Source organism: Macaca fascicularis, chromosome 18 (assembly GCF_037993035.2).
Source record: "Macaca fascicularis isolate 582-1 chromosome 18, T2T-MFA8v1.1".
NCBI classification, from domain to species: Eukaryota; Metazoa; Chordata; class Mammalia; order Primates; family Cercopithecidae; genus Macaca; species Macaca fascicularis.
Genome location: NC_088392.1, coordinates 3865882 through 3879226, shown reverse-complemented (window position 1 = coordinate 3879226; position 13345 = coordinate 3865882). Strand labels below are relative to the sequence as shown.

Here is a 13345-nt window from a genome sequence, read left to right as displayed (position 1 = left end):
GACTCCGAGTGCCTGTGTTACAGCTCCAGCCAACAGGATGCCATTTTCATCTGCTCTTCTTTGGTTCTAGGTGTGGTTGAACAGCTTTGCATATGTTTTTAGACTGTTTGTATTTCTTCTGTAAGCTCTCTGTGCATTGCTCACTTTTCTACTCTGATATTGTTTGGGATTTCCTGCTGATTTGTCAGAGTTCTTGGGTTTTTTAAGGAAATTGTTTTCTTTCTTTTTTTGAGACAGTCTCACTTTGTCGCCCAGGCTGAAGTGCAGTGGCGTGATCAGGGCTCACTACAACCTCTGCCTCTTGGGTTCAAGCGATTCTCCTGTCTTAGCCTCCTGAGTAGCTGGGATTACAGGCGCCTGCCACCACGGCCCGCTAATTTTTGTATTTTCAGTAGAGACGGGATTTTACCATGTTGGCCAGACTGGTCTCGAACTCCCTACCTCAGATGATCTGCCCGCCTCAACCTCCCACAGTGTCGGGATTACAGGCGTGAGCCACTGCTCCCCTCCCTACAGAAATTATCTCTATTATTATTTGTCTTGCAAATATTTTCATTGTTATTTGGATTTGTTTATTGTATTTTTTGTTTGGAGTGAAGCTTAAAGTTTTTCTTGGCCAAACGTAATCAAAACGTCGTAACACCTAATTTTAATTTATATAGTTATAAATTTCAAATCATGAAGTTGTTTGTCAATGCGTCTATAATTAACGCTTTTTGGATAGGCATGTTCGAATCCATACTGGAGAAAAGCCATACAAATGTGATGAATGTGGAAAGAGTTTTACTGTGAAATCCACTCTCGATTGCCATGTGAAGACTCACACAGGTAAGGAGCACATTCCTGTGTCATTGGTAGAGATCTTAGGATAGCATTTCGTATGTTTTGTTCCTATGTATTTTGCATACATAATACTTTCCAAATTAGAAAGCCTAAAAATGAAGCACCATGAAGAAAGTGATATGAAAGATTTTTTTATTCGTGACACAGGGAAAGCTGTCCAGATGACAATTTCCCAAAAATGGGAATTCCATCTTGCAGACATTGCCCCTTTCCATTTCCTGTTCTGTCTTCCATGACAGCTGCTTTTTTACACTAAACACTTTGTTTAGCTTTTGTTTTTAGTGGATGTAAACTTGTTTTTACTCAGTTGAAAAAAAAGTATTAGGTCTCAAAAGTTACATTTTTCTTAAAAATTGTCATGTATTCTTACTCATGCCTAAATAACTTTGTTAAAAAGATTACCTCTTAGTCTCATTTAAGCCAAAGAGATTTAGTATGTTGAGGTTTTGTAAAACCTGGCACTTAGCAAATCTGATGGCAGTTATCATTTCATAATTATTTTTATGTGGGGGGAAAATCTTGCAAAGGGAGAAGTGAATGTCCAGTATTCCTGGCCTTTTTCTCATCTTCATCTCGTCTGCGCCTTTGCTTCTGGAATTCTGCACAGTGCATCCTAGCGGTGGTGAGGCTGGCTCTGCCTCTGCCTGCTTGGGAATCCTGTAGTCCTCCTGTGAGCTCTGTGGTCCTAGACAAGGTTCTCCTCTCAGCCACAGGTTTCTCCTGCAGAAGATGGGGCTAATAGTTGTACCTCTGTCTTTGGGAGTTCAGACATTTAAATAGCTTTAAGTATTAAGACACTTAAATAGCTGGGAAAAGTGTTTGGCCTTTGGTAAACGCTCAGGAATGGATTGGCCTGTGGTAAACGCACAGTGAATGCAGAGCTGTTGTTATAATGATTCATAGAATTATGATTATCAGACCAATTTATATTCTTCATTGTTGGTTATAAGCAGAATTCAACCAACAAGAACAAATGGACTTTCACACATTTACCTGACCCTGTGATTCTTTTCTGATGGGTTAATATTTGGAGCTAGATAAACAGATCCTTGAGCTTGTTTATATGACTGTCCTGTGGACTTTCACACATTTACCTGACCCTGTGATTCTTTTCTGATGGGTTAATATTTGGAGCTAGATAAACAGATCCCTGAGCTTGTTTATATGACTGTCCTGTGTGCAGTTTTTCTGTTGTTTCTTTAGGCTCCCTGTATTTGTCTCTCTTGTGTAATGCAATGAACTGTTTGCGGATATGGAGGGCCCGGCCTCATTTACCTTTGCGCCCCCAGGCCTAGGGCATGGCCTGTCATGCAGCAGGTGCCCAGTGACATCCACGATGACTTGGTACACGCTGCTTCATCATTTCCTTGGTTTTGGAGTTCAGTGTAGGCTGTGTGGATAAGGACTAGAAATAGAAGTCTCGGGATAAATACCTTTTAGTTCCTCTTTCTCCATTCTGAAGTAGAGGTGTGATTTCTGAGGAACCCAGGGTGGCATTGGGATAGTAGATTGCTCTAGTCCCTTTGTGGATCCTAGTGTGCGCCATGCTGTAAAAATTAGCGTTTGTTCCTGGACCAGTAAAGGGGAAAAACCAGCCAGGAAGTTTTTCAGCTCCCAGAGGCTCTTGGAGGGTGGAGCCTGTGCTCGTGGTGCTCTGAGCCTTCGTGGCCTTTGATATACCCAGTAATCATGAAAAGAGCCTCAGGAACTAGATACATGATACTAGGCACACAGCTCTTTGACCCTAGAATAGAACTTTCCTTTGCACATTCTCCCATGTGATGCCTACCTGTGCTGGCATTTTGGTCGCTCCTGTTTGGCAGAAGAGAAGATAGAGAGATGCTGAGATGTTAAAGTACCATTTGTAAAATTAAAGAAAAGTGACAGTAATTCAGAGCTGGGCTGTTAAGTCATACGACCCATTAGCTTCTGATAAATATAAATCAAATATTCCAATCAAGGTTCAGAATAACGCAGTGGTTTAGAAACACTATAAAGCTCAAAGGGTTGTGAAAATGCTGAGTTCAAATTGTAAATAATATACTGTTAAATTCCTGCAACAATTGCCTGTGACATCCATAACATCTTATAGGTGAAAGGGATTCTCATTAAAGCACTTCCATCCACTGATTCAACATATTTACATCCAGATTGACAGCTGAGTGGGGTGGGTGTGAGTGTCGCGGCTGCCATCGCCTCTGCTGATTCTTGGCTGGGCTTTTCTCAGGTCAGAAGCTCTTCAGCTGTCACGTCTGCAGCAACGCCTTCTCCACGAAGGGAAGTCTGAAGGTCCACATGCGTCTGCACACGGGAGCCAAGCCCTTCAAATGCCCGCACTGTGAGCTGCGTTTCCGTACCTCGGGTAGAAGGAAGACACACATGCAGTTTCATTATAAACCAGACCCAAAGAAGGCCAGAAAGCCTGTGACTCGAAGCTCGTCGGAAGGATTGCAGCCCGTAAACCTCCTCAACTCCTCCTCTACTGACCCTAATGTGTTTATCATGAACAACTCTGTTCTAACAGGACAGTTTGATCAGAATCTGCTGCAACCAGGACTGGTGGGCCAAGCTATTCTCCCTGCCTCCGTGTCAGGTAAACACTGAGCCGGGGGAATGGGAACGGCACAGTGATTGAACTGTTCTGCGCTGCTTCTGTCTGTTCCCACAGTAGAAGAGACGTTGTTTACCGTAGCACCATGTTTCCCTTCTTTGAGCCTTTCCCTTATGAGGCATTTGGAAAAATGGGAATTCCATCTTGCAGACATTGCCCCTTTCCATTTCCTGTTCTGTCTTCCATGACAGCTGCTTTTTTACACTAAGCACTTTGTTTAGCTTTTGTTTTTAGTGGATGTAAACTTGTTTTTACTCAGTTGGCAGTCTCATAAATTTAGGAGGGAGAAGTGTAATTTCTAAATACTCATTAGCATTGGTTTTGATACAGTGCCGTTTTCCATTTGTTCTTGGGTCACATAGTGCTTGAGAAGTGTGACGTTTTAGCTAGTTGTGTTGACTTGTGTACCTGCCAGTAAATGCAGCAGTTGTACATGGCAGTCAGATGTCCTGTGTGCCCTTCTTTCTGTTTCTGTGACTCACGGCACCATTGCAGCCTGATCACCACTCAGTAGTAGTGGTTGTTTTGAACCTTTGGCTAATCGGTAGAATCTTTTTCAGCTACTTTTCTGATATATTTAAAGTGGGTAATGAGAGTGTCTATTTCACAGAGTTGTTCTGGGGTGATTAGACAGTGTATGTGTATATGGTAGAAAGTAGGTTTCTGGGGTGATTAGACAGTGTCTGTGAATGGTATAAAGTGTGTCTATTTCACAGAGTTGCTCTGGGATGATTAGACACTGTATGTGTATATGGTATAAAGTAGGTTTCTGGGGTGATTAGATAGTGTATGTGTATGGTATAGAGTAGATTTCTGGGATGATTAGACAGTGTATGTGTGTATACGGTATAAAGTAGGTTTCTGGGATGATTAGACAGTGTATGTGTATGGTATAGAGTAGGTTTCTGGGATGATTAGACAGTGTATGTGTGTATATGGTGTAAAGTAGATTTCTGGGATGATTAGACAGTGTATGTGTGTATATGGTATAAAGTAGGTTTCTGGGATGATTAGACAGTGTATGTGTATATGGTATAAAGTAGGTTTCTGGGATGATTAGACAGTGTATGTGTATGGTATAGAGTAGATTTCTGGGGTGATTAGACAGTGTATGTGTATATGGTGTAAAGTAGATTTCTGGGATGATTAGACAGTGTATGTGTGTATATGGTATAAAGTAGGTTTCTGGGGTGATTAGACAGTGTATGTGTATGGTATAGAGTAGATTTCTGGGGTGATTAGACAGTGTATGTGTATATGGTGTAAAGTAGATTTCTGGGATGATTAGACAGTGTATGTGTGTATATGGTATAAAGTAGGTTTCTGGGGTGATTAGACAGTGTATGTGTATGGTATAGAGTAGGTTTCTGGGATGATTAGACAGTGTATGTGTATATGGTATAAAGGAGGTTTCTGGGGTGATTAGACATTGTGTGTATATATGTTATAATGGGTGATTAGACAGTGTATGTGTGTATATGGTAGAAAGTAGGTTTCTGGGATGATTAGACAGTGTGTGTGTATATGGTATAAAGTAGGTTTCTGGAGTGATTAGACAGTGTGTGTATACAGTATATAGGGTGATTAGACAGTGTGTGTGTATATGGTATAAATGGTGATTAGATAGTGTGTGCGTATGGTATAAAGGGTAATTAGACAGTATGTGTGTATATGGTATAAAGACTGATTAGACAATGTATGTGTGTATATGGTATAAAGCGTGATTAGACAGCATATGTGTGTATATGGTATAAAGTAGGTGTTGGTATTCCACAACAAGATTGTATTGACATAATGTGTACAACTTATGTATTTAAAAATCCCTATGTAAAAAATGAATTACTTTAGTTTTAAGAAGCATTCACAATATTCGTTCATTCCCTTTCTCTTTCTCTGGCCAGCTGGGGGTGACCTGACTGTGTCTCTGACAGATGGGAGCCTGGCTACCCTAGAAGGCATCCAGTTACAGTTGGCTGCTAACTTGGTTGGACCAAATGTACAGATTTCTGGAATCGATGCTGCCAGCATTAATAACATTACATTGCAGGTATGACATCTTCCATGGTCTCCTGTGCTGTAATTCTCTTGGCATCACACAGAAGCATGAAGTTTTCATTACAAGTACCTGTGCTGCTTTTCAGATTGATCCGAGCATTCTGCAGCAGACGCTACAGCAGGGCAACCTGTTGGCTCAGCAGCTCACGGGGGAGCCTGGCCTGGCCTCACAGAACAGCTCTCTCCAGACGTCGGACAGCACGGTCCCTGCCAGTGTTGTCATCCAGCCCATCTCAGGCCTGTCCTTACAGCCCACAGTGACCTCTGCAAACCTGACCATAGGCCCACTGTCTGAGCAGGATTCAGTGCTGACCACTAACAGCAGTGGTAAGAGCCACTCACTTTTGCTTATTTTGACAGCTGGAGTTTCAGTTTCTTGCTTGTGATCATATATTTGATTTTAGGATGTTATGATGTCATTTTCTTCTCTTTGTGGAAGACAATAAATCAAATGTCTTGAGAATAAAATAAACTTTTCTTATAATTAATGATATGTGTTTAGTATATGCTCTTAATTACTGCTACCTTCATTTAATTACTCTTTTCATACTGGCTTCATTTCATCGCAAGGCTTTCTTTTTAGATGAAGGAATTAGAGATGACTGATGCTTTGTTTTATATCTTTCTCTCATTGAAATATTTAATAACAGTTTAACTAAATATTTTTAATATAAAAACAGGGGAAATTGATTTTTTTGAAGCTCAACTTTGTTTTGCTTTGTAATGACAATCAGGGACCCAAGACCTCACTCAAGTGATGACTTCGCAAGGTCTGGTGTCCCCCTCCGGCGGTCCCCACGAGATCACCTTGACCATCAACAACTCCAGCCTGAGCCAGGTCCTGGCACAGGCCGCTGGGCCCACTGCCACATCTTCCTCGGGGTCTCCACAGGAAATTACCCTGACTATCTCCGGTTAGTAAGTTATTATTTTAAACATCCTTTCACCCTGCAATTTAAGTACTGTATATCTTACTATCTCTTTTCCTACAGTACTCTGCTGTGCATAAAGCTTGTGCTCAATACGTATTTGTAATTTATGGGAGAAGTTGAAGTTTAGTGAAAATAATGTGTTCTAATTCAGATCTGGTACCAGAAATGAAAAATTATAGTTTCTCATGTCATTTCCAGTTTGAGTACAGTCAGTTATTTAATTCATTCATTTATTGACTCATTTTTAGAGAATAAGTTATTTTTGTTTGGCAAAGAGCAGAAAGCATAGCTTTGTGGTTCTCACTCATGCTTCATGAAACTGGTATAAACTTTACATTAGGGCGTTATAGATCCCCATGGCCCTCTCTTTACCGTATGTCTTCAGAATTCTACTAGGATTATACAGAAAAATTGAAACATTGGAGAACATTGAAAAATAGATAAACGGGTAGGAAATACCCTTTGGCAGTAAAGCCCACCTAAAGTTGGCAATCTAATTCTCTCCACCAGTCACCAGGCTGACTCATTCCCTGTTTCAGGGCTAGGCTGCTCATATTCTGACTTTTCTCCTTGTGTGCCTTCCTTGGTCCTTACGTATCATTAATTCCCATAGCGTGTTCGGATCTCAGTGAGCATTGAACATATTTTCCTGGTGTGCTTCGCTCTCGTGACTCTTAACTATAAACTCTCTGTATTAACTAAGAGTCATTTGTTAATTCAACAACTTTTATAGCCCTTACTAAGTATTAGATATTATTTTAGTAACGTCCACAGATATTAACTCATTCAATATTAACTTATTTAAGACTCATAACCTGATGATGCTGTTAACAAAGACGTTTTGCTAGGAATCAAAACACCTCCGTGGAGATCTGAGGTGACAGAGGGAAGCAGCCCCACTTCCTGAAACACAGCTGTGGAGAAGGACAGCATTCTAGATGGACTCAACCGTGAAGGGCAGCATTTCTGCTGTTTCAGAGATATTTCTGCAGAAATTAATTTCAGAACTGAAAGAAAAGGTATTCATAAGAAAACCAGAAGCTTTCTTTTTCAGGAAGATGTCTTTATTTCTTTTAATATTTTAGTGAGAAATTTGAGGAACTATTTTTAGGTACAGCTTTTCTTTTGAATGAAATGCAGTGGTTTTTAGATGCTGTTGGAAAGCGAAGATTAACATTGAATTTTATATAATTCAGTAACCTTCTTCCTTTTAAAATTATATTTATATCTGAAGGAAAGCTGTTTGGTTGATCCAGTTAACTTTCTCGAATACACTTAGTATAAGAAGCATTGTGCCAGGTCCTATCAAAACCACATAGTGCGTGGTTCTTGCTCAGAGTTAAGAAAATGTATTCTTCAGTTTGTGGATTGTGCCTCTGTTCTTCCTGTGTTTTATTATTGGCCATTTGGTTATTTTGTTAGTATATTTGAAAGTGTAGATGAATATAACTATTTTTTTAAGAATTTGGGCCGGGTGCGGTGGCTCAAGCCTGTAATCCCAGCACTTTGGGAGGCCGAGACGAGCGGATCACGAGATCAGGAGATCGAGACCATCCTGACTAACACGGTGAAACCCCGTCTCTACTAAAAAATACAAAAAACTAGCCAGGCGAGGTGGCAGGCGCCTGTAGTCCCAGCTACTCGGGAGGCTGAGGCAGGAGAATGGCGTAAACCTGGGAGGCGGAGCTTGCAGTGAGCTGAGATCCGGCCACTGCACTCCAGCCTGGGCGACAGAGCAAGACTCCGTCTCAAAAAAAAACCAAAAAACAAAAAACAAAAGAATTTGGCTTCTAAGAGAAAACCTTAAATGAGTTAATGAAATAAGTTTGGTTTCAACTTTGGGCTTAAGATTGTTTTTTCTGACTTATTATGATGGATAATGATAATTGACTATACAATTCCTTATCCCATTTTGAAAGGGCTGCAAAAAGCATTTAATTTATGGTAACCTGTTAAAAGCATCTAGATATTCCATAGAAATTTTCAAAGATTTCGTAGTATGTTCTTTTTTCCATTAACACATAGGATTATAAATGCATGCAAGTACTAGAGAATGCACATATCACTTCAGCTAAGTTTTGCAGACTTTAGGCAGTTCATGAGTCCTGGCATTCAGAAGAAGGTTATACGTTGAGTAAAAGGCAAAGGCAGTCCTTTGCCTCCCGGAATTACCCTGTCCAGATACAATGAAAGTCCTTGTACCTGATGTTTTCAAAAGCCCAGTTATTAATAAAAAGGTATATAAAATTTGGGAACCAAACAAGTGACACCTGCGTACTTTGGAGATTTATCCGTGGATCTTTTGAATATGGGTTTGCTCAGGTGATAATACATTTTCTACTTTTTAAAATTTTTGCCTGTACTCATGTTCATCATGCAGTTTCATTTCCTGTTTCTACTTCTTCAGCGTGGCGTGAGAATGTAGGTCACTATAAAGCAATCATAGTGCAGTATACTTTTGTCTTTTGAATCTTTTTCTCTCGGATTTTGTGTAGTTGTCTTGCCTACGCCTATTTTGACAGCAGAATGTTTAAAGTATCTTCTGTTTACCGGGTCTTTCCAAGGCATTCAATTTGGTTTCCATTGGAATTCCAACAGGTTTTTTATTCGCATATTCATTTCTAGTTGCCATACTATATGATTTCATTATATCATTACAGTAGCTGATGAAGCTAGCATTAGTGGGTTTTGAATCAAGCAAATGTGTTTTAGTAGGAATGTATTGCAGGCATGTTAGTGTGTACTTGAGAGCATTCAGAACACACAGGATAGGAACACAGCACACGGGAAACTGCAGCATCACGGGCTCGGCAAGCCTGCCCAGTGGAGGGCAGGGAGGGGAGATTCTGTTATTGCTTGCTGATGCCCCTCAGATCCTTTTAACATGCTTTTGCTGTACCTGGGCTGTGCACTATATTTGGAAATATTTTCAATTCATTGACAGTTTTATTCAACAAAGTCTGTGATTTTTAGGGCCTAAATACTGAGTTAAAGTAGAACTCATAAGAAGTATTTTTAAAATACTTCACAGCTTAAAAAGTGTGAACAAATACTGTCATTTAGGGAAATGCATTTTTGTGGTTTCATTTTCGTTTTTCCATAAATTTTACTGAATTGAAAATGAAAGCTTTGAGGATACAATTGTATGTTTAACATACTTGCCAATACGCATCTGAGAATGTTGTTTTCAGGTATCACAATATTAATTTCCGTTTAGGTCAAGAACTTATTCAACACAATTCTAAAGGAAATAGTGAACTGTTAATAAACAGGAGCATAAGATTGTTAGCACCTGAAGTCAATAATCTACAGGTGCTACCCTAACAATAAGCAATGATCAGCTTCTCTCACAGAGTATAACATTGAACTCTTCAGGTACGCCGCACAAGAGTTAGCCAAGAGAGACATTATAAGAGGTCATAGCTGAAGAGCTCAGCCCACAGTAACTGAGGAGGTAAACTGTCCTGTAGCACGACAGGTATGTCAGCATCATTCTTTGTCACATGGAGTACCATTCTGTAAGGATTAGTGGCTTATGTCTAATTCTAGGATACAAAATTCTCTCTAATGTTACCAACCAATCGATGATGTTACTTTTTAAGTCATGAAAGTAAATTATTTTATTCAACTGTACAAAGCATCATATATTTATATGTTATCATGTTAATAACTCCGTGTACAAAGCTGTCCCTTTCTAACCCAGCACTGGAAGTCTCTTACTCAGCTCATTACTTGTGCCCTCCAGTGAGAATTTTCTGACACCAGCTGAAAATAGAATAGAAAAATGGAAAGGAGGCAGCTTTCTAATATTTTAAAGCATACAATTTTATGGAAAATAAACATATTAGTATCGGCAAAAACTGCAATTACTTTTGCACCAACGTAATAAATGAGCTCACATGAGATAATGACAATTTTGTAAGTAACCATTAACAGTTTAGGATAACACACCTATCTCATTCTTTTCACCTTGTAGAGATTGCGTTCACTTCCTAGCCTTGTTATTTTCCAACTATGTATATCACTTTGTGAGGAAAAAAAACTAATCTTCAGATATGTTTGTACCCAAAAGCTAGTCCTTTTTTCATGCTTAATTCTTAATTGAAACGACCTCTTGTCCAGTAGTTCATTTATTCCATAAAAGATTATAGTGTCTGCTGTGTGGTAAGAATTGCGCGAAATCTGGGAATATAACTCTGGACAGGTCAGAGGTGGTCCTGCGTTCTGGATCTTAGAAACAAGTGGAGTGCAGACATTTTTTGAAGAATCCACAAGTGACTGTAAAATTACAGCTGTAACCATATATAAAGGAGAGCTGATGGTGCAGAGAGCACATGTCACAGGGGGTGGCCCTGCGACTTCTTTGAGGACGTCCTGGCTGAGCTGAGAGAGGGGCTTGAGAGTGGGGCAGCTTTTCTCCCCATGCCAGCTGCTCGACTTTGCATGACCTGTGGTGGCCTTTAGCTGAAGCAAGGAGGTGTGGATATTTTAATGCCTGGAAGATCCAAAATATATGATGTATTGTTGAAGTTACATAGCAAATGTTTTTCTCCTGTTTTCTAAACCTCATAGTTTGTGGTTTTTAAAGGATCAGGCAGTGTGTTCTTCTCATCTCTAGAATTGTAATCCTGGGCTGTGAGTTCATCACCTTTCCCCCGCTGCCTGGTTCATGTTGCAGTGTGAAGACGTGCTGCTTGTGTGTGGGCCGAAGCGAGCGGTGGTCGCTCGTGGTGCAGGGCTCTGGGTGAGATGTCTGGATTCACGCCCCGCTAGCTGGCCTCACTGAGCAGGAAACTGGCTGTCAGCGGTGCAGCCTCATGTCTTCCTGGAAACTCTGCTCAACATCCTTAGTGAGCCCCTGGCACATTGATGGAGAGACAAGTCAGGTTGTAGAGGTTTCGGTTTGAGTGGAGTGGTTTGTGCTTCTTGGTGATCCTGGATGTTTGCAGGTGCAGCAGATTGCTTGACTCAGAATTGGGGATGTTCTGACCGAAGGGAGAAGTTGGGTGGAATGAGGGCGCATGCACTCCAGGGCTCTGCTCTGGCTGCCCGCATTTCTTTAAACTCCTGCGATCTGGCTAGTTCGGTAGTAAGTGCTGTACCTATAAATTCACCTCCACAGACACATGTTGAAAGTATCACACCAGCATCTCACACGCAGGTGAGGGTCCTCTCAGGGCAGGCGAGCTGTCCTCAGTCAGTGGGTGCAAGGCTCCCACATGTTATGCAACGGATATTTCTGTACAGACAGCAACATACCCACTTTGCTGATTTGCATTTTTAAAATTATTATTCTTTTAGACCTTTTTTTTAAAGAGCCAGCTGAGGCCGGGCATGGTGGCTCAAGCCTGTAATCCCAGCACTTTGGGAAGCCGAGGTGGGCGGATCACCTGAGGTCAGGAGTTTGAGACCAGCATGGCTATCATGGTGAAACCCCGTCTCCACTAAAAATATAACAAATTAGCTGGGCGTGGTGGTGGGTGCCTGTAATCCCAGCTACTCAGGAGGCTGAGGCAGGAGAATTGCCTGAACCTGGGAGGTGGAGGTTGCAGTGAGCTGAGATTGCTCTACTCCAGCCTGGGCGACAAGAGCGAAACTCCGTCTCAAGAAGAAAAAAAAAAGCCAGCTGAGAAAATAAATATCTTTCTCTCTCACGCTCTCTCTCAGGCTACTTTAGCTTATATCCCTCTTGCTAAATTAAAAAAAAAAAAAAAAAAAAAAAAAAGCTTTTCAAGGGATTGGGTGACATTAAAAGATGAATGCATAATTAAAGAATATTTGTGTACTAATGTAATATCAGCTATTCTTAAATATAGGGTTTGTTTTATGTGATCAAGTAAGTTGTCTTATGTTCTTGAATACCTTTAGCATCTTTGAATAATCCTGGGTATAGGAAGCAATTCTTCATATATTGACCTACTCAATCCTTAATATTAAGCAGATGTTTTTAGAGTGGCTTACACATCCCATTGGTCCTAGTTATAATTATGTAGTGGATCTCACCTCTGTAATAGTAGTTAGGAGATTGCCTCTTAGTGAGCAATATTTATCTAGAGTCATAGTCAGTTTCAGATCTAGCTTGAGGCCACACCACTAACAACTGAAATTAAAATGACATTATTTTGAAATTAAACATGGCTCTTCTAAAGTAAACACTCAATTAAAAACCTCTAATGCCCATACCAAACTTGCGTTGAGCATAATGAATATGTATGTGGCTATTATTATGTTTTGATTCTCTATGCAAGCAAGGTTTAGTTAAGACTCATCAGCCTCTAGGTTAACTGTGGCTGTTTCATCTTAATCGAAGGCATTGAAAGAAGTGTATCACCACTTAGGGATTTGTGAATAAATCCAAGTGAGACAATTACTCACAATTTCACATGCAGGATAAAAGCACATGCTTTTGTTCAGATTTGTGATGGAGGAGTTGAAGACTATTTCAGAGTTTCATCCCAGCAACATCCATTCCCAAATCTGACACAAAGAGTTTTTCTTAAAACATGTTCCCGTAGAATGTAAGTACTGCCTCAGAAGCAGATCGTAGTCTTGATAGAGGCTTGAGAAATTTAGCACAACTTTTTAAAGAATTCATCTCAAATGAGTATGATCTTTTTGTTCTTACCTTCACCCACTTTTAAATTTAAGATAATTTTGATGAATAAATTGAGTTCTACTTTCAATGAAAGCAAAGACCGGTATTTGTTTTCTATTTATTTGTAAAGTTATTCTAGCCTTAGTTTCTTCTAGATTTAAGTATAATCACTTATTTTAATTTTAAATAGTTCAACAATTTAACATTTTCTATTTGCCAGTGTGTATTAAAACTGAAGAGGACATTCTTATCCTCACAAGTTGTCCCTGTGAGTGACCTGGATGCTTGGGAATGAGGGGCTACCCCAGT

At 40.2% G+C, this 13345-nt stretch overlaps 1 protein-coding gene across 9 annotated transcripts in view; it reads left to right on the top strand.

The window, feature by feature from the left end:
- The window catches only part of ZNF236 (zinc finger protein 236), a 151760-nt gene that overhangs the window by 100629 nt on the left and 37786 nt on the right, over positions 1-13345 (top strand). For all 9 annotated transcript variants that reach the window (XR_012427043.1, XM_045378098.3, XM_074022201.1 and 6 more), the window contains 5 exons: positions 725-828; positions 3071-3436; positions 5356-5501; positions 5596-5836; positions 6244-6423. Coding sequence is in view for 8 of the 9 variants with exons in the window: in XM_045378098.3 (XP_045234033.2) it covers positions 725-828; positions 3071-3436; positions 5356-5501; positions 5596-5836; positions 6244-6423 (1037 nt within the window). In the remaining variant the exon portion in view is untranslated. The remainder of the gene's footprint in view (positions 1-724; positions 829-3070; positions 3437-5355; positions 5502-5595; positions 5837-6243; positions 6424-13345) is intronic.